The 27,807-nt window shown below is 43.2% G+C and overlaps 2 protein-coding genes across 14 annotated transcripts in view; one reads left to right on the forward strand and one right to left on the reverse strand.

Annotated features, from left to right (window-relative positions):
- The window catches only part of RARB (retinoic acid receptor beta), a 794,145-nt gene extending 782,102 nt beyond the window's left edge, over window positions 1–12,043 (forward strand). For all 6 annotated transcript variants that reach the window (XM_089332320.1, XM_089332321.1, XM_017346749.4 and 3 more), the window contains 4 exons: window positions 140–316; window positions 7,173–7,377; window positions 8,478–8,636; window positions 10,552–12,043. In XM_089332320.1, the coding sequence (XP_089188446.1) occupies window positions 140–316; window positions 7,173–7,377; window positions 8,478–8,636; window positions 10,552–10,748 (738 nt within the window). In that variant the 3' untranslated portion in view covers window positions 10,749–12,043. The remainder of the gene's footprint in view (window positions 1–139; window positions 317–7,172; window positions 7,378–8,477; window positions 8,637–10,551) is intronic.
- Window positions 12,044–12,094: 51 nt separating this feature from the next.
- The window catches only part of TOP2B (DNA topoisomerase II beta), a 94,155-nt gene continuing 78,442 nt past the window's right edge, over window positions 12,095–27,807 (reverse strand). For all 8 annotated transcript variants that reach the window (XR_016233330.1, XM_089332317.1, XM_089332319.1 and 5 more), the window contains 9 exons: window positions 26,143–26,337; window positions 23,313–23,457; window positions 22,269–22,430; window positions 20,336–20,537; window positions 19,284–19,363; window positions 18,060–18,170; window positions 15,010–15,135; window positions 13,682–13,776; window positions 12,095–12,587 (listed from right to left, as the gene is read on the reverse strand). Coding sequence is in view for 7 of the 8 variants with exons in the window: in XM_089332317.1 (XP_089188443.1) it covers window positions 12,420–12,587; window positions 13,682–13,776; window positions 15,010–15,135; window positions 18,060–18,170; window positions 19,284–19,363; window positions 20,336–20,537; window positions 22,269–22,430; window positions 23,313–23,457; window positions 26,143–26,337 (1,284 nt within the window). In the remaining variant the exon portion in view is untranslated. The remainder of the gene's footprint in view (window positions 12,588–13,681; window positions 13,777–15,009; window positions 15,136–18,059; window positions 18,171–19,283; window positions 19,364–20,335; window positions 20,538–22,268; window positions 22,431–23,312; window positions 23,458–26,142; window positions 26,338–27,807) is intronic.

Consider the following 27,807-nt stretch of genomic DNA (forward strand, 5'->3'; position numbering starts at 1 on the left):
GTAAAAGCCTCATCATTCCACCAGGAAGGTCCATGGTCAAGACTAAAGTGTCCACCCATTAATGGGAAACCTGGCGTGGGCCCTGCCTGCTGTCAGCTCCCCAAAAACCACACCTGATGGCGCTTTCTCTTCCTCTTAGAATTCCAGTGCTGACCATCGTGTCCGGCTGGACCTGGGCCTCTGGGACAAATTCAGCGAGCTGGCCACCAAGTGCATTATTAAGATTGTGGAGTTTGCTAAGCGTCTGCCCGGCTTCACTGGCTTGACCATCGCAGACCAAATCACCCTGCTCAAGGCCGCCTGCCTGGACATCCTGGTAGGTGCCCTCCTGGATGCACTCTGGGGAGCTGCAGGGGTGAGGGTGGGTGGGCAGGAGGGACTTCAGTGATCTCCAGAGAAGGTCCTGGTTTCCCAGCCTCCCCTGCTGCCATCCCACTGCGCACAGCAAGTCCCACTCTCCACGTATATCTCCCTTCATTGCCAAAAGCTCAGGGACTCCCTGGAGTTGGACAGAACCTCTCTCCTTCTAAGCTGGATAGATCCCTCTGTGCATGGCCCTGGGAGAGGGCCGGCCTCCTCGTCTCACCCTTCAGTAATGGCTGGCTCCCTGCGCCGCTTCCTGAGGCCACCTGTCCCAAGACAGGCCACGCCCAGTCATCAGGAAGTTCATCTGGCTGCAGGGTGACCTTCTTCCTTGCCACTCCTGCTGGCCCTGTCCCCAGAGCATCACACCACGTTGGTAGCCACTTCCATGGGATAGCCTAGAAGCATTGAAGAAATTGGCAGGATTCTCCAGGCTAACCCAAGTGGAGCAGCACATCCGCCCTGCCCTCACCTTGCTCCACCTCCGCCTGTGGCCTTGGAGACTCTTTCCTGTTGTCTCAGATCAGGGCCCATGACAGAGGCCATGCAGTCGCCACTATACAGTCCTCACTGTACTGGCAGCTGCAAAGCCCCAGATCAGGAGCTAGCATGGTAGGGCTGTGGTGAGGGCCTCAGGTAGCAGCGAGAGGGAGCCCTGGTCCCCTTTTCTCCTTTTAAAGTCATGCATCCCATCCTGGAGCTGCACCCTTGCAACCTCATCTAAATCTCATCACCCTCAAAGACTGCATCTCCTGATACCATCACAGTGGGGCTTCCGGCTTCAACATAGACTCTGGGGAAAATACAAACATTCAGCCCATGGCTCCTCTGGGAGCCTCAGTCTCCCCAGCTGTGCAAAGGGGGATTGCCAGTGCCCCTCGGCTCCCTGCCATTCCCACACTGTGGCTTCTAGAGTCTTAGAGTTAAGGCTGCTGTCACACCTCGACCTCTGTGCACACTGCTGGCTGGGCGTCTCCTCTGTGCCCCCGTGGGGCTTCAAGGCACAGGTGCCCTGTTCTGGCTGGGATGTTCCTGCCAGAAGAGAGGGGGCGAGGGAGACTGGCCTTCAGGGGTGCATCAGAAAACGGGCAGTACAGCCACCTGTGGAGAGGCTTTTGCTTTTTCTTAGATCTTCCACTGCTTTGGGGGAGAGCTGTTCTGCACGGCCAGTGGAGTGACTCAGTAAAATTCAACACCCACACCCACGACCCTGCTCGGGAGGAGCAGGACAGTTTGCTGGGTGGGGTCGCTTTGTGCTTCCTCTAAGCCAGTCTTGGGAAGGCGAGGCGTGCTTTGAAGTCCTCCGGTGCAGCGTCCTTTTCTGCAGAGCCACGGGCTCAACCGCGGGCCAGGGTCTTCTCCCCATGACTTAGCCCCCCACCCACAGCAGGCCCCCTCCCAGCCTCCAGCCTTCCCACACCCGGGGTCGACATTGACTCTCTTCCAGTTTGACCAGAATCAGTTGCTGTGATCTTCCTAGTCACTCTCTCCAAACCTCAGTTTACCTGTGTGCAAAATAGCTCACTCACTGAGGTCATCACTTACGTGGGACCAGAGGTGGCCATGGGCCCTGGGTACTCAGCAGTGATGTGGAAAGTCAGGGCAAGGCCGGCGAAGCATCTGTGGGTGACGTCAGCCCCCATGGCATTGTCAGACCCCCCCCCCTTTTTTTTTAGAAGAAGAGAATAGATTTATGTATTTGAAAGGGAAAGTTACAGAGAAAGAAAGGGATGTCTCCCATCTGCTGGTTCACTCTCTGAAGGATTGTAACTCCTTGGGCTGGGCCAGACTGAAGCCAGGAGCCAGGAGCTTCTTCCAGGTCTCTCGCGAGGGCGCAGGGGCCCAAAGACTTGGGCCATCCTCTGCCGCTTTCCCAGGCCATAGCAGGGAGGTGGATTGAAAGTGGAGCAGCCAGGACTTGAACTGGTGCCCATGTGGGAGGGTTACCCCTTTATGCCACAGCACCAGGCCCAGTCAGGGACTTCCAGCTGCTGGCTGCTGGCCTCAGGGGCTGGGCTTCCTGGTGGGGATGCCCAAGGCAGGGGAGGAAACAGCCATAGGAAGGGAAGCCCTAAGCCAGGTGAGGTGAGGCAGAAGGCACACTTCCCTGGCCCCAACCAGATTGCATTTCCAAGAATTTGTAGCAAAAGCGGTTGCTCCCAATGTCCCAAACAAAGCACAACTTCAAAAAGCAGCTTTGGGATGCGAGTCTTGCCTGGCCAAGCTGTTCGTCTAAGACATTGATGGGTGCCCAGAGTGAGACAGAGAGACCAGATGAGCAGACACACACATGGTGACGGTGACGGCGTGCAGTGCACTCGGAGCCAGCGCCTCCTGGGGTTGGGTGTGGGCGCCCAGCAACACAGGGCCATCTGTGATGGTTCGTGTGCTGTGGCTGGCCTGTGATGGGGGCACCATCAGCTGCAGGGTGTGGAGCCAAGGCTTGGGGCAGGGAAGGGAAGAGTTTATTTTTTTTTTGACAGGAAGAGTTAGAGAGAGAGAAAGGTCTTCCTTTTTCTGTTGGTTCACCCCTCAAATGGACGCCATGGCCAATGTGCTGCGGCCGACGCGCTGTGCCTATCTGAAGCCAGGAGCCAGGTGCTTCTCCTGGTCTCCCATGCGGGTGCAGGGCCCAAGCACTTGGGCCATCCTCCACTGCCTTCCCAGGCCATAGCAGAGAGCTGGACTGGAAGAGGAGCAACTGGGACAGAATCCAGCACCCTAACCGGGACTAGAACCCGGAGTGCTGGCACTGCAGGCAGAGGATTAACCAAGTGAGCTGCGGCACTGGCCAAGAGTTGTTTATAACTGGAAGATTGCAGGGACCTGAGAGCCTGTGCCTGTCCTGCCCTGGCTGCCAGCCGTGTCCCAGTCCACCGAGAACACGGAGCCCACAGCCACGCCTCCCTGCCAGCCGGGCCCAGGCCATGCTGAGGCCCAGCTTTGAGTTTCCCAATTTCCCACAGTGGCCCAGTGTCGCTCCCCCTCTTCGTGGAGGAGCAACACTGAACCCTGCGCTGTTCTTTTCGTCTGCTCGGCCCTCCCCGGGTTTGCTGCTGGTTCTTCCCGGGTTGGCTACTGTCCCTTCCACCTCCGTGGAAGGGCGGTTCCCCCTGGCCACTTTCCCCACTTCCGCGGGGGAGCGGCACACCGCCGGCCGGCTCTCTCAGGGGCTGCACAGGTGTTCCTTCAGATAGATGTTCCCCTTAGATGTTCCTCGTGCATGTTGTCTCTCTCCTCCTTTATAGTCCTCTTCCGCCAATCCCAACTCGGCTGCCCACACGCCGAGTACGCTGCTCTCCTCCAATCAGGAGCAGGATCAGCTCCTGGAGGTCATCACTCAAGTTGGCAAGAGGCAGCTGCGTAGAAGCTGTTTCTCCCTTCTCAGCGCCATATTGTGGGAGAGCAGATGCATAGAATAAGTCTTAATTCCAGTAACTTAGTCTAGTCCGAGTTGCTCCCAGTTGCTCCCCACAGCCCAGCAGCCAGAATGTCTCTGTGAAGTTCAAGAAGCTCCCGGAACCGTTAGAGGTAGAATGTTCTGTTCCTATCCTCACGTGAGAGAGTCGCCGCATCCTAAGCTTGTGTTCGCAGTAGGAGAGGGAGCCCCCAGCATGGCGCCCTGGCCTGCCCTCTGCCCTCTTCTTCCCACCTTTCCTCTGTAGACCCTTAGGGATCCAGGCTCTGTCAACTCAAATGTCCTACATGCAGGCATCCTGGAGGCGGTGGCTCTGGTTTTCCTCCTCCCACTCCCTCCCCTCCTCCCTGCCTCTGTTTCCCCTTTCCTCCCTTGCACACCCATGCCCTAACGATGGGCTGTGTGCTGGGGGCTGTGCCAGCCTCTGAGGACACCGCTGTGAGCCTCAAAGATGGAAGTCCCTGCCCCGTGGAGCTGGCGGGGGCAGGGGCGGCCAGTGAGCCAGCAAGAGTGGGTGCGGCGGTGTCTTCAGAGCCCCTGCGGGCAACAGACAAGATCAAGGGCCAGAGCGGGACTGGGGTGGGCAGGGGCCCTGTCTCTGGCACAGGTCGGGAGGAGCTGGCTTTTGAAGAGACCGGATTGAGGGGACAGAAAGAGGCAGCAGCTGGAAGGGGTGCTGATCAGAGGTCTGGGGGCAGCAGGGACAAGAGGGAGTGGAGTCGCGAGGCCCTGGGGACAGCTGAGGCCCTGGAGGGTGTATGAACACAGAGGGAGTGTGCCTGTGGGGGAGGAGGCATGGGGAAGCCTCAGGCTGCAATCAGGGAGGAAGGGCGTCCCAGATCAGCAGCTCCACCTGAAGCGTAGTGGCGCGGTCTGACTTACAACACCAGGGTTCATTCTGTGCTGCTGTTTGGTGCTGTAGCCCTGACAGGGCAAGCAGGAGGACAATGACTCGCTTGCAGTGCAAAAGCCACAGTTTCCCATCAGCACCGTGGCCAGATGACAGGGAAAGCTGGGATGCAGGAGCGGTGGGTGGGGAGCAGACCGGAGTCCCTCCTTCCAGGCCAGGGCCAGCTGCTGTGCCGGGCTGCCCCACGAATGAGCTGAGCCACGCTTCTCAAAGCAGGAGCCTGGAAGGGGGCTGCTGGGATTTGCCAATGTGGGAGAAGCTGCCCGTCTGTCCTGCCTCTCAGGGGCTCCCCGCTCCCCTCCTGTACCTCCCATCACTTCCTCGAACCCTGGCAAGCTCTTTGCTGACCCAGAGCCTTTGTGCACTTGGTTCCTTCCACCCGCGGCACTCACTGGCCTTCCTATCACATGGTTCCTGGCCACCCCTTCCTTAACCTGGCCAAAATGCTGCATCTTCCAAGACGCCCACCTTGACTGATTACGTGGTTCCCACCCCCCGCCCCGCTGCCGCTGCTGTCTCTGATGGCATTGAGATGCGGTATGATCAGAAGCCTGTTCACCAGTGTCTTCCAAGTGGGCTGCCGGCTCCACGAGGCCGGGACCCATGCTGGAGTTGGACGCCAAAACGGAGTCATGCAGTGAATACTGCTGGGCGGGTGGGTTGGTGGACGGACGGACGAGCGGACAGATGGACAAGTGGATGTGTGAGTGGAGTGGGGAGTGGGAAGGTAAATGTATGTATGTATGCAAATGTGGACGGATGGGTGGAGGGATGGAAGGGAGGAAGGAAGGAGTCAGGGGTCCCAATGCCAGCTTCACTGGTGAGGTCTCTGCCGGTGCGGCACAGGGTGTCCTTGGGTCCCTGTGCTCACCTCGCTGCTCCCAGGAACAAACCCCAGCGGTCAGAGCAGCACGTTGTCTCTGCTGGCACAGGAGGGGCTGTGTCAATCAGAACAGGTTCCTGCCTCCTGGAGCCCGGGAGGCTGCGTGTCCGCAGCCAGGAGTTCCCGCAGCCAGGCGTTCCCACACGAACCTGTCCCTCCCTGGCCTCAGGATGCAGAAGGGAGCTGGAGGCCCACGGCCCGAGCTGAGGCCCAGCATCTTCCTTGGCCGCCTGTGCCATTGCCAGGAGCTCCTGTGAGTCTCTGGCCGCAGCTCTCCAGTCAACGTAGCCAGCCAGGTTCCCAGGGTTTTAATCCTAGCTCTGCACTTAAGAGACTGTGAACACAGGGAAGCTAAGTGTTCCCTCTGAGCCTCTGACCTCATCGGTGAAATGGGTATACTAACATCTCCTCCCTAATGGGCTCGAATTGATTTAGTCAAATAATCCGTTAACTGACTCATGGGAGAATTGACTCATTGCTAACACCAGTGCCCCTTTCAATAAGCTCCCCCCTCCCCAGCTGCCTTCTCCTCGCCCTTACCCCCTCCCCCTCTACCCAGTGTCTGAGCACTGCTTGGAAATAGCTTGCAGAGCTGCGTGTCCAGTTCAGCGACCACGAGCCCCTGGAAATGGGGCTGCCCTGAAGTGCCGTCATTACCGCATAGATGCTGGATTCCAAAGACTTCATGTGTAAAAATGTGAACTATCTCCGTAATGATTTTTATATTGATTACATGCAAAACACATTTGGTTCCATTAGGGTACGTGCGTCCCCATTTCTCTTACCATCTTAAAGGGAAGCCTCTCGGAGGGCAAACCTAGACAGCTGTGCGCGACCAGAGTCAGCGCTGCCTTCTCAGCAAAGGCGGCTGGCTCGGGTCCTGCGGGGGAAACCTGTTGTCCCCCTGAGCTCCTGCCGGTCTGTGTGCCGGGCATGTGCACTGTGGTCACCGTCACCACCTAGGCATTCCCACCAGCACTGGGGTAAGTGGTCAGATCTGATCAGCATCTGCCTACAAGGCTCCAAAGAGTGTGGAGACCAAGATGAGCAATTTGAGCTCCCTCTTTTGCCTCAAAATGGAGCAATTCCTAGCTGTCCCCCCTTTCTGAGCCCTAAGTCAAATAAGAGCAAGAATCCCTTTATCAAGTTGTCTTAAAGACTGAGTGTAGGATAGGAACAATACTTAACATACAGCAGGCATGTAATAGATATTGCCAACTATGGAAGACCCAAGCTCTTTTTAGAAAACAAAATCTTACTCATCTCTTTGTCTCCAGCAGTTGACCCTGTGCTGAGAGAAGTACTCAGCAAATGTTTATTTGAATCAAACAATGAATTTCCTTTAACAGAAAGATGTTTCTCAAAATTTCTCGTGTCTTATCATTCCCTAAGTAACTCCAGCCCCTGCGTTTTGCTTCTGTAGTCCTTCGATGAAAGAGCTGGAGAAGAGGTTGAACATCCCCAAGGGTGCACCACTTGCCCACAGAGTCGAGGACTGTTTGGAAATCTCCTGTTGTTTCCAGCTCACGTATGATCAACAGTATCAGGGCAGGCTGGCGTCGATCACACGTCATACGTGGGCTTGTTTTTTCTTTCAGATTCTGAGAATTTGCACCAGGTACACCCCAGAGCAAGACACCATGACTTTCTCAGATGGCCTTACCTTAAACCGAACTCAGATGCACAATGCTGGATTTGGGCCTCTCACTGACCTCGTGTTCACCTTTGCCAACCAGCTCCTGCCTTTGGAAATGGATGACACAGAAACAGGCCTTCTCAGTGCCATCTGCCTCATCTGTGGAGGTACTGGTTACCTAGAAAACCCCCAGGGATTCCACGGACACCTTCAACCCTCACTGCTATTCGGGAATTATTTTGCATAGGAAAAGACATGTGAATAAAGCCCAGGCACATTTGGGATTCTTCTGCCCTGAAAGAAATGCCAAAATGCTGTTTTTCTCCAGTTGCCACAGGTTATAAATTACCTGGGGACATTTTAATGATGGCCCAAGGGACCTGCCTGTTCTGTTAATTTAGTGGCTGAGAATACCAGTTATTGGCTGGGCCTTCCATCAGCCCTTCGAAAATCTGGATAAAGTAGGGCTTTATTCTCTGTAGTGACCCCTGCTGGCTCCAAGGAGACGGAATCATAAGTGGTTAAAAAATAACAGCATTAATTATGGGGCAAATTTACCTTGCCTTTATAACAATCCTGCTCAAGGTCTGCTTTAATTTCGATCAGTAGTGACACCTTCTGGTCACAAGAGGTAATTCTTTCCTTTGGATAAAACAGCCATCAAAATGTGCCTTAGATCAACATGAAGACAATTATTTTCAAGTATCCTTGCTTAAAGCAATTGCTTTTTTTTTCAAATCTGCATATGTGATTGAATCATTAAATTAACAAAGTCCTTCTATAGTAGGAACAAGAAAACAAGGAAGAAGGGAAATGGGCAGAACTTTTTTTTTTTTTTTTTTTTTTTTTTTTTTTTTTTTTTTTTGACAGGCAGAGTGGACAGTGAGAGAGAGAGACAGAGAGAAAGGTCTTCCTTTGCCAATGGTTCACCCTCCAATGGCCGCCGCGGCCAGCGCACCGCGCTGATCCGATGGCAGGAGGCAGGAGCCAGGTGCTTTTCCTGGTCTCCCATGGGGTGCAGGGCCCAAGCACCTGGGCCATCCTCCACTGCACTCCCTGGCCACAGCAGAGGGCTGGCCTGGAAGAGGGGCAACCGGGACAGAATCCGGTGCCCCGACCGGGACTAGAACCCGGTGTGCCGGTGCCGCTAGGCGGAGGATTAGCCTAGTGAGCCGCGGCGCCGGCTGGCAGAACTCTTCTAACTAGAAATTGCATGACCCTTTCTGTCCTGATACTCATTTTCTAATTATTTATTCCTGGTCTCTAGACCGCCAGGACCTTGAAGAACCAACAAAAGTAGATAAGCTACAAGAACCGTTGCTGGAAGCACTAAAAATTTATATCAGAAAAAGACGACCCAGCAAGCCTCACATGTTCCCAAAGATCTTAATGAAAATCACAGATCTCCGCAGCATCAGTGCTAAAGGTATGGCCTTAGCCTGCGCCAGTGGCAGTGGCAGTGGCCTAGGGCCTGGCTCACTGCAGTGTGGTGGTTTCCAACTCCATGTCCTCATGCAGGGTATTTAACAGTTGCTGTCTGTTCTGAGGTGTGGAACTCACTTCTGTTTGGACTAAAATTTACTTATTTGAAAGAATTACAGGGAAGGAGAGAGAAAGAGACAGACAGACAAAGGTCCTCCATCCACTGGTTCACTCCCCAAATGGCCTCAAGGCCGGGGCTGAAGCCAGGAGCTTCTTCCACATCTCCCACATGGGTACAGGGGTCCAAGCACCTGGGCCATCCTCTGCTGCTTTCCCAGGCACAATAGCAGGGAACTGGATCAGAAGTGGAACAGCTGGGTCTAGAACCGGTGCCCATATAGGAAACCAGCACTGCAAATAGCAGCTTAACCCACCGTGCCACAGCGCTGGCCCCAAACTCAAAAGGAATTAAATAGTATTCTCTCCTTAGATGGAAATAGAGCATTAAAAACCTTATTCTTCATAATGATCTTAACAGGGAATTTTAAAAATCAGATGATTAGAAAAATTTTTGAGAATGTAGCATATGAGAGCCTTTTTAATATTCTACTTCGACAGCTCTGGTTTATGTAAATTTAACTCCCAATTTTTCCAGGAAAATCCAAACCTCAAGAAAAATTAACAGTACTTACGGTAAAAGTGATTGGTTGTTTTTCTTTCAAGCATTGCTGTCTTGTATATAGGCAGATTTACTTCCATACAACTCTAAGCAAAGGAATTCTTATTTTCCTGAGTGCCCAGTAATTTACAATTGCAGAAGTGCCTAGAGCCGTATCTATCACATCGCATGTTAGACTTGGGAGTTTCTATGTAGAGATGAGTCAGCAGCTAGCCCCACTATGCCGCTGTCATCCTCCTTTCCCCTGGGCCTTGCAGACCCAAGAAACAAACTACATTTCAGAGAGCGCTCAAAAGCACAGGAGAAGCAAGTCTTGGGTTCCTTCCAAGAGGTTTCTTCAGTGAGACATTCTGAGTTTATCCCCAGCATGAGATAGAGTAGAGGCAAAGGTCAGATAACATTCATAATTGCATTGCTCAAGCACTGGTTATCTGTAATTTTTTAAAATGAGGCTGTTTAACTTAATACTGTCATTCACTATAAATAGCTAGACCAGTGAGAAGAATTTACTGTGACTATGGAAATATGACAATCTACATTGTCCACAACATTAACCACTAGCCCACATGTGGTTCTCAAGCACTTGTAATGTGGCTAGTGCAGTTAATGAATTTGAAGTTAATAAGCCACCTATGGCTACAGGCTACTGTACCGGACGGTGCAATGCTACATGAAGTTGATAATCACTGCATATTGATTATTCAGGTCAATTCCTCCATTTGTGGAGAATTTAGCATCCCTTTCAACCATTAGTTTTAAAATACAGTCTGTTCTTTGTCGTTGTAAATTGTTATTTTCTGAAACTGACCCAGGCACGAGACTATCACATTTAAACATGTTACCTCTGCTCCTTTTCATATAGTAAAATTGTTTTAACGTTGTAAAATCAGGATACTCTGGGAGGTATTGTTTGCACTATCTTGTTTTTAAGATGAGCAATGTACTGGCTGCTGCTTCCACAAACGATGAGTGAAGTTAAATCAACAGTGGAAAAGACCCTCTATCAGTACTGTGCCCCTGAGCTGGTTAACAATCTAATCTAACCACTGTTCCAAATGTACTTATTTTCGCATGTATGAGAGCTCTAGTAATAAATACCTCTGCAACAAGTAAAAAGTCTGATTTTCATAAGCAAAAGTACATCCAAGAAAACACTCTTGTTAAAATGAGCTGGATAAAAAGGGCCCACGTTTTTCTCAATTCCTTCACCTTAACCAGACTTCTGTTATGTGTTTAAAAGGTGCAGAACGTGTAATTACCTTGAAAATGGAGATTCCTGGATCAATGCCACCGCTCATTCAGGAAATGCTGGAGAATTCGGAAGGACATGAACCCTTGACCCCAAGTTCAAGTGGGAACACAGCAGAGCACAGTCCCAGCATCTCACCCAGCTCAGTGGAAAACAGCGGGGTCAGTCAGTCACCACTGGTGCAATAAGACATTTTCCAGCTACTTCACACATTCCCCAGTACCTTCAATTCCAGGATTTAAAATGCAAGAAAAAACATTTTTACTGCTGCTTAGTTTTTGGACTGAAAATATATTAAAACTCGAGAAGGACCAAGAAGTTTTCATATGTATCAATATATATCTTCCTCACTGTGTAACTTACTTAGAAATACAAACTCTTCAAGTTCTAAAATATCAGCCATTTCATGCAACCAGAAACTAGTTAAAAGCTTCTATTTTCCTCTTTGAACACTCAAGATTGCATGGCAAAGATCCAGTCAAAATGATTTACCCGGTTAAGTTTCTGAAGACTTTGTACATACAGAAATGTTCTTTCTATACTGTATGTTTGGTGCTTTCCTTTTGTCTTGCATACGCGAAATAACCAAGACACCAAGGTTATGAAACAGACTACTGTACATGTCCACCTAAGAAAGTTTAAAAAGTTACTTGTCTGGCTTTCATGGAATAATCAAGACATCAAGGTAAGGAAACAGGACTGTTGTACAGTATGACAATTGAAGACTAATGGTATTCTAATTTAGTTAGTATGGAAGCTTGTCCTTGCTCTTTTTGATGCTCTCGGATTGCATCTTTTATTTCATGTTGCCCAGTAAAAGTATACAAATTGACTGCACTAGCAGAAGAGAATTCTGTATCGGTGTAACTGCCAGTTCAGTTAATCAAACGTCATTTGTTCAATTGTTATTGTCACTTTAAATTAAAAGAAGTGGTTTATTTCTTGTTTAATGACATAACTACATGGTTTAAAAAAAAAAACACTACATTTTTACAGTAATGATAGCCTCCAAGGCAAAAACACTTTTCAGTGTTAATAAGTTTTTGTTTACCTGTTCACAAGCCATTAGGGAAATTTCATGGGCTTAGTAGGCTGGTCTACCACCTGGACCACGTAACTCTAGTGTCCTTCCTGGTTCATGCCCAATACTGGGATTTTTCTCCAGCCTTCTTGATGCCAAGGGGTTCACATTAACTCCCAAAGGCATGGGCATAGAATCTGCCTCCTTTGACCTTGTTCAATCACTATGAAGCAGAGTGAAAGCTGTGGTAGAGTGGTTAACAGATACAAGTGTCAGTTTCTTAGTTCTCATTTAAGCACTAGTGGATTTTTTTTTTTTTTTGATATATTAGCAAGTCTGTGATGTACTTTCACTGGCTCTGTTTGTACATTGAGATTGTTTAACGATGCTTTCTATGTTCATATACTGTTTACCTTTTTCCATGGAGTCTCCTGGCAAAGAATAAAATATATTTATTTTAAAGGTGTGTGGGAGCTTTTACTATGTTTTCATCTTCAGTAAAGAGACAGAGAACACAGTTCCATTTTTAATGTTTAAATTTCATTTCAAAAAGCAGGTCTGTTGTCTGCAATCATGACAATTAAAATCTGTGCTGATGCACGGCAGTCTATTACAATTCTACAAGCCAATCAGACAGTACATGACATTTCAATGAGTAAAAAAGAGCATAAAACTGCATGTGTAAGAACAAAATGTTAAAAGGCCTACCACAATAATAAAAAACCATCAATTACATCATCACATTAAAATAAGCCAGATGTACAAAAGTCTGAGACAGAAAAGACAAAAGGACAACACAAGGTATTTGTTGAAAAATGTTTCTGTGCTCTTTGGGCACTTAATTAAACATTGCAAAATCAACATCTTCTTCTTCATCAGATTCTGCAAAATATTTTACTTCTTTTCTAGCTCGGCCAGTTCGTGGCAGAGAAGGTGGTTCAGAAGTGAAGTCTGAGGGGAAGATGTCCACATCTGAATCCTGATCAAAAGATGTTTTCTTCGGTTTCTAGATTTTTTAAATTAGAGGAGTCATGTTAAAAACTACTACTCCTTGGAAAAACAGGATGAGATATAATAGTTTGCTACTTTGGTGGTCTGTTTACCAAGTTCTAGCCTCAAAAACGCAACACCATTTATTAAATTTTCCACAATTTGAAGTACCTCCTATTACGAAACAAGTATGCACGATGCCCAGATAAAAAGACAGTTTGGGTATTTACTTATGTACTCAAGCACTCAGAAGACGACATAATCCTGCAGGGAATAGTACACACTAGCAGTGTTTCTACAAATGTATAGAAGAGTCACCAAGGTGGACTTACAGAAAACAAGATGGCAGAGGTCATTGTGCAAAGTAGCATAAAGCTGTAATCACTTAAATACAAACATAATGGGAAGAGGAAAAAATAAAGGCAAGGAAGAACATCTGATGTCATTTATTTACATGAAAGAGATGGTATACTTCTAAGAACTCATTGGGGAAATTAGTCACAGTCAAAGGGAATGTTTTTGTTCTCCTCTTGCTTGAGTCTGCCTTTCAGACAGACAGATGAAGAGAGATCTTCCATCTACAGGTTCACTCCCCAAATACCTGAAACAGCCAGGGCTGGGTGGAAGCCAGGAACTTGCTGCAGGTCTGCCATGTGGGTAACAGGGACCCACATGTACTGGATTAACACCTACTGCCCCCCAGGGTTTGCATTCACAAGAAGCTGAATGCCAAGTAGAGGAGCCAGGACTAAAAGCCCTCCATTATGGGATACAGGCATCCCCAACAGTGACCTAACCACTGCACCAGAGGCTCACCCCTGAATTCACATTTTTAAAAAATCAAAAAAATAGTCTAATGTTCTGATAGCATAGTACTACTACAGTTCAATGAATGAGTGGATAACTATTCCTAATCTACTTAGCATCTCCAAAAAAAGTCTGATTATATAAATTTATGCTTGGATAATTCATTAACCATATACAAAAGCCCTCTCTACTGATAATCGATACAAGGTTTCCAGCTGTTACAAGACTTCAGGTACCTTACAACCTAAGTCAGTTATAATCATGTTAAACACAATCAGGTACTACGAAGACATCCCTGATTACCTTGCTTGTGGTTTTGGATGGTTTCCTGCCAGGGTTATAATCACCTTCATTTTCGGAACCAGAAGCTTTCCTTTTCTTTGCCCCTCGGCCTTTACCTTAAAATAATACAAAAGATTTTTCTCTCAAAGCTAAGTGTGATATACAAAAAAAAGACAACCAAGCATTACAATTTACTTCTTTGGCATGCCCAATCAGTGGGGCACTGGAATCCTGCACTTTTAAATATAAATGGTATACAATTAATTTGGCAGCATCACTTCAATCCTGTAGTTGACATGACTAAAGAATATTTTGCAAATACGTTTAGACTATGGGAAAAGTCCTAGTGACAAATTTTAGTGACCTTGATATGTAAAACATTTACATTTTGCATATGTGATCCTTGAACCTGAAAAAGGAAATTTTAGAAGAATGCTTCTCAAATAAGTTTTGATGGACATATTTTTAAATTTCCAATTTGTCATTGAATACTTCTAAAAATGAAACAAATTACTAACACGTACGTTTTAAATGTTCACTCTCAATTTTATTCCTCATAGACTAGCATTAATCCATCACAGATCCCACAGGGAACAGCAGTCTTAGAGTAACTGCCCACTGTCCTTAACACTTCTAGTTGACAGGGAGAGGACGTCTATCTTCCGGTTCACCCGTGAAATGTCCACGTAGTAGGGGTTGGGCCAGGTAGAAAGGGGCTAAGATCTGTCCAGGCCGCCCCTGTGAGTGGCAGAGACCAAGTACTTACCAGGTCACCTACAACTTCCCAGGATGGAACCAGGAGCAGTCTAGAACTCAAATCCAGGTTTGCTGCTCTGGGATGTGGGTAACACAAGCAGCAGCTAAACCACTGTGCCAAACGCCCACCTCAAAAGCATTTTAAACCATTCAACTGTCTAACTTTGTTTTACAAATGAAAAAACTGGGACTCAAAGCTATTGGACCAAACTGCTGTTTCCTTTGGACCCTAACTCAGCACTCAGTCTTAGACATTCTGCTTACTGAGTTGTAAAGCAATTTAAAATACATGGGTGCTCCAAAAAGTTCATGGAACAATGAAATAAAATTTCATTTTTATGCAAAAAAATTTTTGCAATTTATGCATATTTTTATAATACATTTACCATGTACTTTCTGAAGACCTCTTATATGCATGGAGTTCCTTTTATTTATTTATTTTTTGGGGCACAAAAATAAACTTATCTTCGCATTCCAGCTTTCCATGAACTTTTGGAAGCCCCTCCTCCAAAGTTTCCAGCATCTTTAAATTCACTGAAGTTAGTACTCTCCACACAGAGTATATCAAAGGGTTAGATAAAGATAATCCTCACCTTTTGGTGCTGTACTCTTCTTTGGAATGCCAAATTCTGAATCTGAGTCAGAGTTTACAGTCTCTACTACTTTCTTCTGTTTGGGTGTTCTCTTGGGCTTAGGGGTTGTATCTGAAGTTGGTTTTCCTATTAAGCAAATTTCCATTTCATAGGTCAATGTAATATACTTAAAAAAACAAAGCTAAAGTGAATTTAACAGTGGAATTGCTGACTGCTGATAAGTAATTGAATAGCCTTAAATAATGAAATGGTTTCTCTCTGCTGGGTGCCAGTGTAAAGGCAAATAATCTCTCATATATGACAAAATACTTTTTATTTAATTATGCATAATTTACCTTTAGATAATTCAAATGAGTTTAAGCAAGGGCCATTAAAATTAATGAAATGGTAACTTTTAAATATAGTCATGACAAAAAAAGCAGATTTGACATTAATTATAACCTAAATGTAATCATGTTAAGCTCCAGCTTGTAACATGTTCCAGAGGAAAAATGCAGTTTTTGTAATGCTCAATATAATTGAATAGAAATTAATGCATTTCCATTCAAAGTTAAAACCTAGACTTGGTACCTTAACAGAAATAAATATGAAAATCCTAGACAAGTAGACAAGACACAAGGCCTTTACTTTGTTGAAGTTTGTTTTAAAAGTAAACCTTGTTTTTCAGCTTCATCTGCAGTTCTATGTGAAAATTATTTTTTTTTTACTTGTTTAATTAATAAAACCCAATTTAGGAAAAAATGTCATGGATGAATCCAAATTGACTACAGACTTTTCTACTTAGAGAAATTCTATGGAAAATGTATTCCAGTTTCAGTCTGAGACACTAGAGATAGGGCTCCAGCTGTTGGCTAATGAGAGCCCTTAACTCTCATTATGGCGAGGACAGCCACAGCTGGATCCCAGGGTCCTCACAACTAAATTTGAAATGAGAGCCATACATAGACTTAACATAGCTGGCTGATCTAGGGACCACTTTTCTGTGGCACAAATCCCAGTTCTTCCTGGGTTAGGTGACACTTTAAGATTTACTTATTTGAAGGGGTTGGGGGGGCTGGATCTTACACCTGCTGGTTCACTCCCCAGATGGCTAAAAAGACCAGGGCTGGGTCAGGAGCTTCAACCAATCTCCCACATGGGTAGCAAGGTTTCAAAACACCTGGGCCATTTTCTGCTGCTTTTGCCAGGCCATTAAAAGGGAGCTGGATCAGAAATGGAGCAGCCAAGATTCGAAGCAGCACCCATATGGGATGCTAGCATTGCATGTAGCACATCTACCAGCTAGCCACAATGCTGGCCCCGTTAGGTAACACTTTCAACTATGCCAGGCAAGCATGGGTCATATGTCTAAGTACTATGGTCCACCTTTTTGCTGAAAACTACTGAAACTACCAAGTGGAATCGGGTTAACACAGACAATCCCACAGAGGAACATGAATTGAAATGGCGCATTTTATGAGTGTCATATTTTGCAAGGAAAGTAGAGGAATCTGAAGCTTTTCTAGAGTCCCTGAAATTACCCTGCAAGTCATTGTTCAACTAAGGCCAAACTAACTACTGGAGAAGCAACCAAACAAGAGGGTGGCATGACACTGGAGCTTTTTAGTTAATGCTCAACTCAAATTCATTAGGTTAAATATGGGTAGACAGCTTAATGAATGACACAAGATGACATTTCAATAAGTGATGAAGCACCCACATTTTTAGGGTATTTATCTTTTTTTTTTTTTTTTTTGCCACTTCATATGAGCGTTTAGAAAGAAAAGATGCTTAAAGAGTAATTATAGGGTCTATTTCAGTTTGGGTTCCTCACAAGCAAACCTTGCCTGATACAAAGAAAAGAATTCAACCCAAGAATTTGGATAGTGATGCACAAGGAAGACAAAAGTTAGCCAAGGAAGAGAAGGAAGCCAGTAATGAAGTTATCAAGATACCCGTCACTTTGAAAGCCAGTATATAAAACATACATCCCAGAGTTAGCTCACCCTCAAAGAAACATTTATAGACCAGCTTTCCTCAATCACTAGTTAAGGGCAGCCACGGGCAAGATTGTTAATACTCTAACAAAGCACAAAGAAACTGGTCAATGCACACTGAAGTAGTTAAGGGCAGTGAGGCATGGTCACCTAGTGTACTGGTTGTTATAGCCAATGAAAACCACCACAGTCCTGTAAGTATGTATTTTTCTTAAAAACATGTTCTGCTGGGGCTGGCGCTGTGGCATAGTGGGTAAAGGCACCACCTGTAGTGCTGGCATCCCTATGGGCGCTGCTCTTCTTCCAATCCAGCAATCTGCTATGACCTGGGAAAACAACAGAAGATGGCCCAAGTACTTGGGCCCCTGCACCAGTGTGGGAGACCTGGAAGAAGCTCCAGGCTCCTGATCGGTGCAGCTCTGGCCATTACAGCCATCTGCAGAGTAAACCAGCAGATGGAAGACCTCTCTCTCTGCCGCTCAACCTTTCAAATAAATTAATTAAAAAAATGTTTTACTACATTCAATACATGTGTCTCTACAATAGTGTTGCTGTTATGGATCTTTAAGATCCTTGAGGGAATAGCTCCTATTTATTTACTTACTTGCTGTCATATTTTTTAAAAAACACAAAGCACTAATACTGACCTCTTTCAAAAAGCCCAAGGTATATTCTTTGGTACTATAACAGATTCATGAATGAACTCAAGGTGTTTTGTGAACAATCTAAGGCTATGGACAAGAAAGAAGCTACATAGCTCACAAATTTAAAAAGGACCCCAACTCAACCGACCAATCCCGCCACATGAGGAGCCGAGACACCACTGACACAGGGAAAAAATCAGGCTACTACCAATACAAAATTTTAATCCACTTAACAACCTAACAACCACAAAGGAGCTTTACTAGAAAGCTATCTTTAGGTATCAACACATGGGATTGTTTTATAATTACATTTTAAAATGCCATCTGATAGACAATTCTTTTGCATAGTTATATATTCAATGCAGTTGCACATCAATTATCTCTATAGTTTATTTTATGCAATGCTTAATAAACAAATCTAAGTACATACCCTTTTTGGCAGCTGCTGTTTTACTTGGAACTTTATCTGTTTGTTTCAAACCAAACGACGGGGAAAAAACAGAAGCAGAATCTTCTTCATTACTGTCAAATTTAGCTGAATCTGAAAATTACAAAGCTATTTTAAGTATAAAGACTCTACAAAGACCTCTTAGTAAACCTGGATTCTTTTAACTGATGACTTTAGTAATTGATCTAAAAATTCCTATTTTCTGATCATCTAATCCAGAATATACAAATAGTGAAAATATAGAGACCAATGTTATACCTCAAAAATGCTAATTCTGTTATAAATCAATAGAAATGCATAATGAAAATAGTTCCAAATACTAATCATTTAAAATTGACCAATTAAAATATATACTGATGATTTAATTTTAAATGAAATATGAAAATGTTCTATGATTTAGTATTTAAATAATACCATTAACCATTTCAATAATATCAGTTATAACACCCAAAAAAGATCTGCAAGTATTCATATTTTTAAATAAAGAAATAAATTAATTAATTTAAAAGGTATGCAGGCTTACTTTCAGCTTATATTTACACTCAAATCACTTTAATCAGTCATTTCTCCCCTCCTTTACAGACGGGCAGGAACTTTTAAAATGGCTACCTGGATCTAAGTAAATATATAACTTTTGATATACCATTAAAAGTCAATATCCATACATAAAGGATATGTACCAACTCTAGGTTTGTCTCTATGTGTGTATTTAAAATCCAAGAGAGTCAATAAACTGTTCTCAAAAATTACATACAAATAATGTAGGGAATAAAAACATACCCTGCTTAAATCGGCTCTTATGAAGGTTTGCATCTCTCAGATAAAAACAGGATTAGAAAAACACATCTGTATCTATGTTGGTTCCCTTAAAGCTTTATTTATACATTCACATTGCCAATGCAGTCAAATTTCAGCCTCTTAAAATTTCTATTTCATGTATTCTTCAATTCAATACTACCTTTATAAACACACTACACACAAAAACACAGTTTAGCACCTGCCTGGCTAAATGATTCCATAGTGATTATTTTAAGAACTCAGTAGAATCACCTCAGAAAAACAAAGTAAATCTTATTACCTTAAGCAAAATGTAAAGAAGCTTTATGCTCATGAAAATTTTTGATATCAAATTATGACCTACTGATTTATCTGCCACTTTCTCTCCACCACTATATAGTAACCAACAGAAAGAGTAAGAGTGCATACCATCTTCTGACTTTTGAGAGTATGAAGGAAATGAGAAGAGACTCCCGAAATCCTGACTTTTTTTGTCATGTGAAGATTTTCTATTAGAAAGAAAACAAACACCACAAAGAGGATATAATTCAAACATCTTGTTTCAACCCTATTATTTAATATGTACTGCAAGATTATAATCACAGGATACAACTTTAGTTCTCACTTTTTCTGTTAAAGAAAGGGCAAAGTTTTCTCCCTTCATGTGCACAAAAGTGTACACATATACACAAACTATGTCTATACACATATATACAGATATCTCACAAACCAATGATTTAACATTAAAGCAGAATAAAAACTGAGCAATGTCTTAAAGTTATTCAAATTACCATTAAACTACATTCTATGATTGGCCAAAATAATTGTTCTAGAAAATAACATCAGCAAAACATGGGCAAAAACCACAGAGAAAGAATCCCCATTATGGCAGGCAATAATCCCATATATGATCCTAGATTACAGGTGACCAGTTATTTTAGGATCTTGGTCAAGGCAAATTATAGTAATTCTTTACAAAATATCTAAGAGTTCATAACCTCACCAAAATCAAGAAAAATAAGACCAAACCTAGGGAAGAAGCATGAAACTGTTCATTCTAAAATCTTAGTAACTTTTCTCAAAGCCAAGGGTCATCCAATCACATTCCATTGGCCTACTGACTATTCCTGTAGATAATGGTTTTTTGGAACACGGCTATCCTTATTTATTTATATGTTGTTTATGATTGTTTTCTTGCTACAGTGGCACCATTGAGTTAGTTTTGACAAAAATCGTATGACCTACAATGCCTAAAATATTTAACATCCATCCCTTTATGGAAAAAGTTTGCCAATCCCTCCTCTAAAGGACAGCCAACAGTTATGGGAACAGCTGCAGTGTTAACTAGATTTATTCCTTCATGAGGAAGACCTTAGCTACAGTAACAATTTCTTATGGAAAGTTCACTATAAAACCTTTGGCAGATCCCTACAACAACTAACTGTACCATAATACTAAATAGCAGTTGCTTCAAAACTTACTCTGGAGTAGTTTTTGATTTGCCTGGTGAAAATGTATATTCATCTTTATCCAGGCCATCTGAAGGAACAAATTCATCTTCCCCATCATTTATTATGGGAGATGCTTTAACTTTCAGCTCCTCTAAGTCATTATTGTCATCATCATCATCAGCATCATCATCCTCTTCTTCTGAGAAATCAAATGTGTATTTAGGTCTTTCAGCTAGGAGAAAAACAACAATGTTAAACTCAAATCTCAGCTTTACCCACATGCAAAAGTACTGATAACACATTTGAAAAATATTCCTACTATCTCCAAAAATTCATGAGAAAAAAAAGGAAACATTTATGATAAAAACTGACAACTTTGGCCTCAATTATTTGACAGTATTAACATCTGTCTTACGTCTCCCAAGAGGCTGTGTGGTAATGCTGCCTATATTAAAAGAGCATAAACTGATGGGACTGATTGATCAGAATGATGCTTGTTCTACTCAAACGTAATTCAAAACCACTGAGGAGGGGCTAATGTTGTGACGTAATAGTTTAAGCCACTGTCAATGATGCCAGCATTCCATATGGATGCTGGTTAGAGTCTTAGCTTCTCTACTTCACATCCAGCTCCCTGCCAATGTGCCTGAGAAAGCAGTAGAAGATGCCCCAAGCGCTTTGGCCCCTGCACCCACATGAGACACCTGGAAGAAGCTCTGAGTTCCTGGGTTCAGCCTGGCACATCCCCAGCCATTAAAGCCATTTGGGAAGTGAACCAGAGGATAAAAGATCCCTCCCTCCCTCCCTCTTTCTGCCTTCCAAATAAATTTTAAAAATAAAATGAAAAACCAATGAGGAAACTGGTCAATGGGGCCATGGCAGAAATAACTACTAATTTTTCCCATTTCTGTGACTACAAATAACAAATTTTATTGTTCTTCAAGAAGTATTAAACTTTCTCTTAACCTCTTGCATAAAAATTTCTATATTCTCTACAGGGTTAGTTTTACTATGATGTAACAGTAATCTTTCAGATGAATGAGAAGAGACAGAAAACTCAAGACCTCAAAATATTAGCAAAATAATAACTTAACAGAATGTTTTAAGATACCAGTTATGGAGAAAGGCACATTGGTACAATGCAAATACATTTTCTTATAATTTCTAACATATATAATACGATTTAAAAATTTCTTGGAGGATATGTAATTTTGTACTTTCTTTTTAATGTATAGAATAGCCTCTATGTAATTTCAAGCATTTAATAAATAATTTTCATGTAACTTAAGTTGCTCATGTTAAAGATATGCCTATATAATAATAATTACAGACATTAGGATAAAGAAATTCAATCACTTGATGACTAGAGAACCCAAGAATTTAAGGCCTGACATATAATTAAAAATGTCTCTCTCAAAGGTAAATCATAATACAGTATCACTCATTTTAATAACGGACTTAAATGGAGAATAATCTATAAAACAGGAAACTCAAATTATCTGAACACTTCAAGTTAAAAAAGATTAAACCGCATGCTTAGCAGCAATATGTAATAATAAAAAGGAATTCTGCAGTCTAACTTTACCCGTGGAATTATCTAAAAGAGATCTATGTGCATGGAATCAAACTCCTAAAGAAGAGGAAATTCTAAGAAGTCTGAAATAAACAAAAGCACAAAACACACTTTTTGCTACCTCTACCACAGCTGGTATATTACCAAACATCTTCGAACTAAATGTTGAACAGAACTTATAAATCTGTAAGAAAACATGATTCACTTTAGAGAAATTTATGTCCAACTTTGCTAGAAAGGGCCATTCTGTAAAGCAATGCTTTTCATCTTCCTAACTGAAAATTCTACTATAGTAATGACTTCATATTTAGCAGCACTGATAACATTAATACCAACTTATAAGTCAAACTGTAATACACAGTAATATAAATAGAAAATGTATCATAATACCAGCTGCTCTCCTAAGCAAAGAATCTCTTGGAATAACCACAGGTTCTGTTTCTTCCAAATCACTCTCTGACTTGGATTCATCATCTGACCAAGGATTCCGTTTCTTCACTTTCTTTGCACTGGGTTTACCAGATGTTGTAGGTGTTTTTCTCACCCTGGTACCTAAAAGACAAAGAACAGCAATAAGATATGAATACTTACACAAATGTCATTAGTAAAAATAAAACTGTTAAAATGAAAAGTACTTTATAAAATAAATGTTTGTAGGGCCTGCACCGTGGCATAGTGAGTAAAGCCACCACGTGCGAGGCCAGGACCCCACAAGTCCCAGCTGCTCCTCTTCTGATCCAGCTCTCAGCTATGGCCTAGGAAAGCAGAAGATGACCCAGGTCCTTGGGGCCCTGTATCGGTGTGGGAGACCAGGAAGAAGCTCCTGGCTCCTGGCTTCGGATTGGCGCAGCTCCAGCTGTTGCGACCATTTGGGGAGTGAACCAGCAGATGGAAGACCTCTCTCTATCTCTCTATAACTCTGCCTTTTTTTTTTTTTTTTTTAAGATTTATTTATTTATTTGAAAGTGCTACACAGAGATAAGGAGAGGCAGAGAGAGACAGGTCTTCCATCCACTGGTTCATTCATTCCTCAATTGGCCATGATGGCTGGAGCTGCACTGATCCAAAGCCAGGAGCGTCTTCGGGTCTCCCACATGGGTGCAGGGGCCCAAGTGCTCGAGCCACCTTCCACTGCTTTCCCAGGCCATAGCAGAGAGCTGGATGGGAAGTGAAGCAGACAGGGCTCAAACCAGCGCCCATTTGGGATGCTGGCACTGCAGGCAGCGGCTTCACCTGCTACACCACAGCGCCAGCCCCCTAACTCTGCATTTCAAATAAATAAATAAATAAATCTTTACAAAAATAAATAAAAAATTAAAGGCATTACTTCAACTACTAGAAAAAAGCATAATCAAAAAAATCTAGCTATATAGCCTGGACAGTTTTTCTCACATATACCGAACAAAACAAAACAACCTTATAATAATTCCTCACCAGGCTCTTTTTTCTCCCTTTTGGGCTTGGGGCCTTTGTTTACAGGTGCTGATTGTGTCAGTGCCTCTTCTCCTGTACCTTCTATTGGTGTTCCACTGAATTCTTCATCAAACTCTACTTTTACTGCTGTGGTATCAAGATCACCCTACATATTAAAAAGAAATCATAAAATTAAAATGAAATTAACATCACAAAGAGAGTTCCAGTCAATAGGTAGCTTCTTCATTATCACATAAGTTAAACACAAATGATTCTGCTGAGGTCCTAAAAAAAGCCTATGATAACATAATGTTTTATTTACCTGTAGCAAATGACACTGCTTACAGTTTTTTCTTTCTTTTCTTTTTTTTTTTTTTTTTTTTTTTGACAGGCAGAGTGGACAGTGAGAGGGACAGAGAGAAAGGTCTTCCTTTACTGTTGGTTCACCCTCCAATGGCCGCTGCGGCTGGTGCGCTGCGGCCGGCGCATAGCGCTGATCTGATGGCAGGAGCCAGGTGCTTCTCCTGGTCTCCCATGGGGTGCAGGGCCCAAGCACTTGGGCCATCCTCCACTGCACTCCTGGGCCACAGCAGAGGGCTGGCCTGGAAGAGGGGCAACCGGGACAGAATCCGGCGCCTCAACCGGGACTAGAACCCGGTGTGCCGGCGCCACTAGGTGGAGGATTAGCCTAGTGAGCCATGGCGCCGGCTCTTGCAGTTCTAATTTTCTGTTATACTCATAAAACAACGACTACTTAGAAGCAGCCATAAAAAATAAGGCAGAGGCAGGCATGGTGCCAGAGGAAGTTAAGCTGCCACTTGTGATGCCCATATCCCCTATCAGGGTGCTGGTTCAAGTCCCAGCTGCTCTGTTTCCAATCCAGCTTCCAACTAATGCGCCCAGGGAGGCAGCAGATGATGGCCCAAGTGTTTGGGCCCCTGCGACCTATGTAGGATACCTGGATGGAGTTCCAGGCTCCTGGCTTCAGCCTGCCCCAGTCCTAGCTGTTGTGGACATTTGGGAAGTGAACCAGTGGATGAAAGATCTCTGTTGCTGTCCCTATTTTCATCCACTTGAAAGGCAGAGCAACAATCAATCATTTTAGAAAGAAAAAAGGTAAAAGAAGGTAGCTTTTGATTACCAAAGGGACTTTCAGAACAATAGTTAAGTATAGTAAAAGTTATCTGAAAACTAAGTTCCTAGAGCTCAGGTTTTCACATAACTAGAATAAAAAGTCTTCAAATTATTGAAGGGAAATAAGGAATACATGTCGTACACTGGTAGGCACTATAAGACTAAGGAAAAAGACTCATTATACTACAATAATATAGAAGGAGACAAAGCCGTAGCTCAATGGGAAAAAATAAGTTCCTAAGGGAGAGGGGAAGAAGGCCCCATAGAGAAGGAGCCTTTCTGATTGAGTTCTAAAGCAATCACTTAAGTTGACCAGGTGAGAAGAAAATAGCAAAGAGCCATCCTAGGCAGAAGGCACAGAAGCATGAAGAATCACATTGTGTTTATTGTAATAAGTCTGTAAACATAGGAAATAGCTTGCTAGTAGTCAAGGAAAGGGAAGAGAAAAGAGTAATGAAGAAGAGAAACACAGCGAGGCATGCAGGAGCTAAGCTACTGTATACTAGGAGTCTGTGTGCCGTCAGTGGGGAGTCACTGAAGGCTTTAAAGGATGTGTGTAATCAACTGAATTTTCAGAAACATCCTTCTGGTAGTAAAAGATATAACTGGGGGCCAGCGTTGTGGTGTAGCAGGTAAAGCTGCCACCTGCAATGCCAGCATCCCATATGTCTTGGCTGCTCGACTTCCAGTGCAGCTCTCAGCTAATGGCCTGGGAAAAGCAGTAACAGACAGTCCAAGTGCTTTGGTCCCAGCCACCCATGTGGGAGACCCATATGAAGCTTCTGGCTCCAGGCTTTGGCCTGGCTCAGCACTAGCCACTATAACCACTCGGGGAGTCAACCAGCAGATGGATGACCTCGGTTTCTTTCTCTGTGTGACTCTGACTTCCAAATAAATAAGTCGATCATATACATAGATATTATTTCATATATGATATCACATATAACGGAAAGGAATGAAGTAGAGAAAAGTAGAAATCATGATTAACACTAGAGATAGAGACAAGTTAAGAAGACTACTTAAGTAGTCAGAACAAATAAGGCAGTATCAATGGGGATCAAGGTTAAAAGGTAGATTTTGGATTATTTTATAGGCAGTCAATAAGATTTAGTTAATGATCAAGTGAGAAAACTCCTCGATTTTGGCTTATGTCAGTTATTGCTAATCAGTCATTAACTGACATGAGTTACAAAGGAGGTTTTGAAATTAGGATAACAGGTTCAGTTTCAAACATGCTTGGATTTAAGGGGCTGTAGACATTCAGGTGGCTTTATGAACCTGTCGCCAATGAAAATAGTATAGCCTAGGGACACTGATTTAGGAGTCACCAGTAGAAGTGGAAGAAGTTCTGGGCATAGATGAAGTCACCTGAGGAAACTACTTGAGTTGAGTGATGAGAACTGAACCTGACAAAACCAACTGAAAGGAAAGAAACCATTCTCCCAAGGACAAAGGTAAACGTTCATCTGTAAGTGAACCTGTGTGAGATAGGGAGTCAGGAAGAGCAAAGTGGTACAGACATTAGTTTAATGGAGAACACCTGCTCTAGTGTCAAAATGTTTCTCTGCTTCAAATATTAGCTCTATAGCAAGAACTCTCCAATCTCCAAGCCCGGCTCTTAGGCTCATTTCTCAAATAATCTGACTGGGGGAGAGGCGAGAGGGAGAGAGTAGTGCAGGTGAGGGAAAAGAAGTAGAGCTAATGAGGTATGTCATACCTTCTTCTTCTTCAGTAACTTTTTGCTGGCATCTGCCTTCATGGCAGTAATTTCTGGAATTATTCTCCTTCCATAAGGTGAGGGCATTGTCTCTTCCAATTGAAGCTTCTTCACCTTAGGTTTGCCAACTTTACCTTTTATTGCTTTTCCAGACATTCCAGCCAGGATATCTTCTCGTTCTTGAGCTTCCACTTTCTGAAATATAATTAGAAGGGAGGAGGGGGGCATAGACAACTCCTTAGAAAAGATTATCATTACTGCATAAGAAATTGAAACAAATTTTATTCAGCAAGAAATGAAGCTTTCCTTTCAACTGATCTACGCCAAAATAAAGTAGTGAAAAACATGATTGTAAATCAGAAGACCTGCACTGTAATCCCAATTCTACTTACTAGCTTCTCACATGTAATCCATGGAGGCTGTACTGACTAAATGACATGAATGATTCCTTCCAATTCTATGATCTTATTATGGAATCAAGACCTCTGATGACCTGGTGCCATCAGAATCCTAGCAAATCACACACAGAGGCAGTTCTGTTAACAAACATTCTTTTCTATTGCTTTAGCTATAATAGAAAATATTTTTAAATGGCTCACAAATTTAAAGTCAGGAAGTATGTAAAATTAGAAGTGCCAATATAGATGAGACTGAACTTAGGAGGTTCTATGTAACAATAAATGAAGATATATTCCTAATTAACATCATATAGCCTGCATTTTACAAAATTACTCCTACAAATGATTAATAGGCTTCGAAAGGTACAAGTGACTTAAAGGTACAAGGAATTTGAAAGATAAAGGGAACTGAAAGACATTTTGAAGCATAATAGTCTAATGAAAATAATTTAAGTTTGAGAAATAGGCAGACTTGGATTTCAATCTTGGCACGTCCACCTATATATTATATATATATTCGTGGGAAATAAGATAATTTATTTAAAGAGCACCTACCATATGCTAGACATTAAAAAATCAGCTTGTGATCTCCATTTTAGAGATAAGAAAACTGATGACCTGAGAGTTAAGTAATTGCTCTTAACTGTGATACAATTCCTCTCAAAGCAAGTTACCTAAATTCTGTATACTTCAGGATCTTTTCCTGCATTACAGCCTAATGGGAGTCACTGAGGATACACAGAATGTAGGATCAGCATACAATAGTAAATTAACAGTATCATTAGACTTAAATTCATGTCTTTCTGTATCATTTGAAGTCCAAATCATTTTAGATGTTTAAAAAAAATTATGTTCAGAACTGAATCATACTGTTTGGATCTACTTTGCTAAAAGCTGAATAAAAAAGGGATGACCAAAGTGAAAAGATTTTTTTACTATGATTTTTTTTCAGTGATGACTTTTCAGTAGTGAGGAAATTTATAGGATAGCTACAAGAAGGTTCTTTTGTTTCACTATCTTAGAGACCAAACCTCAAACATCAGAATATCATTAATATTAATTGAAAAATTTTCCTTTGAATATATAATTAATGAATATTAACTTTATAATGTACAATATACACACCAGAAAAAATACACCTCAAATTTAAAAAAAAAAATTGAATGGAATGAAGGTCACTTTTTTTGAAAGGTTGATTTATTGATATGAAAGTCAGAGAGGAGAGACAGAGGGAGAGATCTTCCATCTGCTGGTTCATCCCCCAAAT

Source organism: Oryctolagus cuniculus, chromosome 4, assembly GCF_051225735.1.
Source record: "Oryctolagus cuniculus isolate XC-2025 breed Fujian yellow rabbit chromosome 4, ASM5122573v1, whole genome shotgun sequence".
Classification (NCBI taxonomy): domain Eukaryota; kingdom Metazoa; phylum Chordata; class Mammalia; order Lagomorpha; family Leporidae; genus Oryctolagus; species Oryctolagus cuniculus.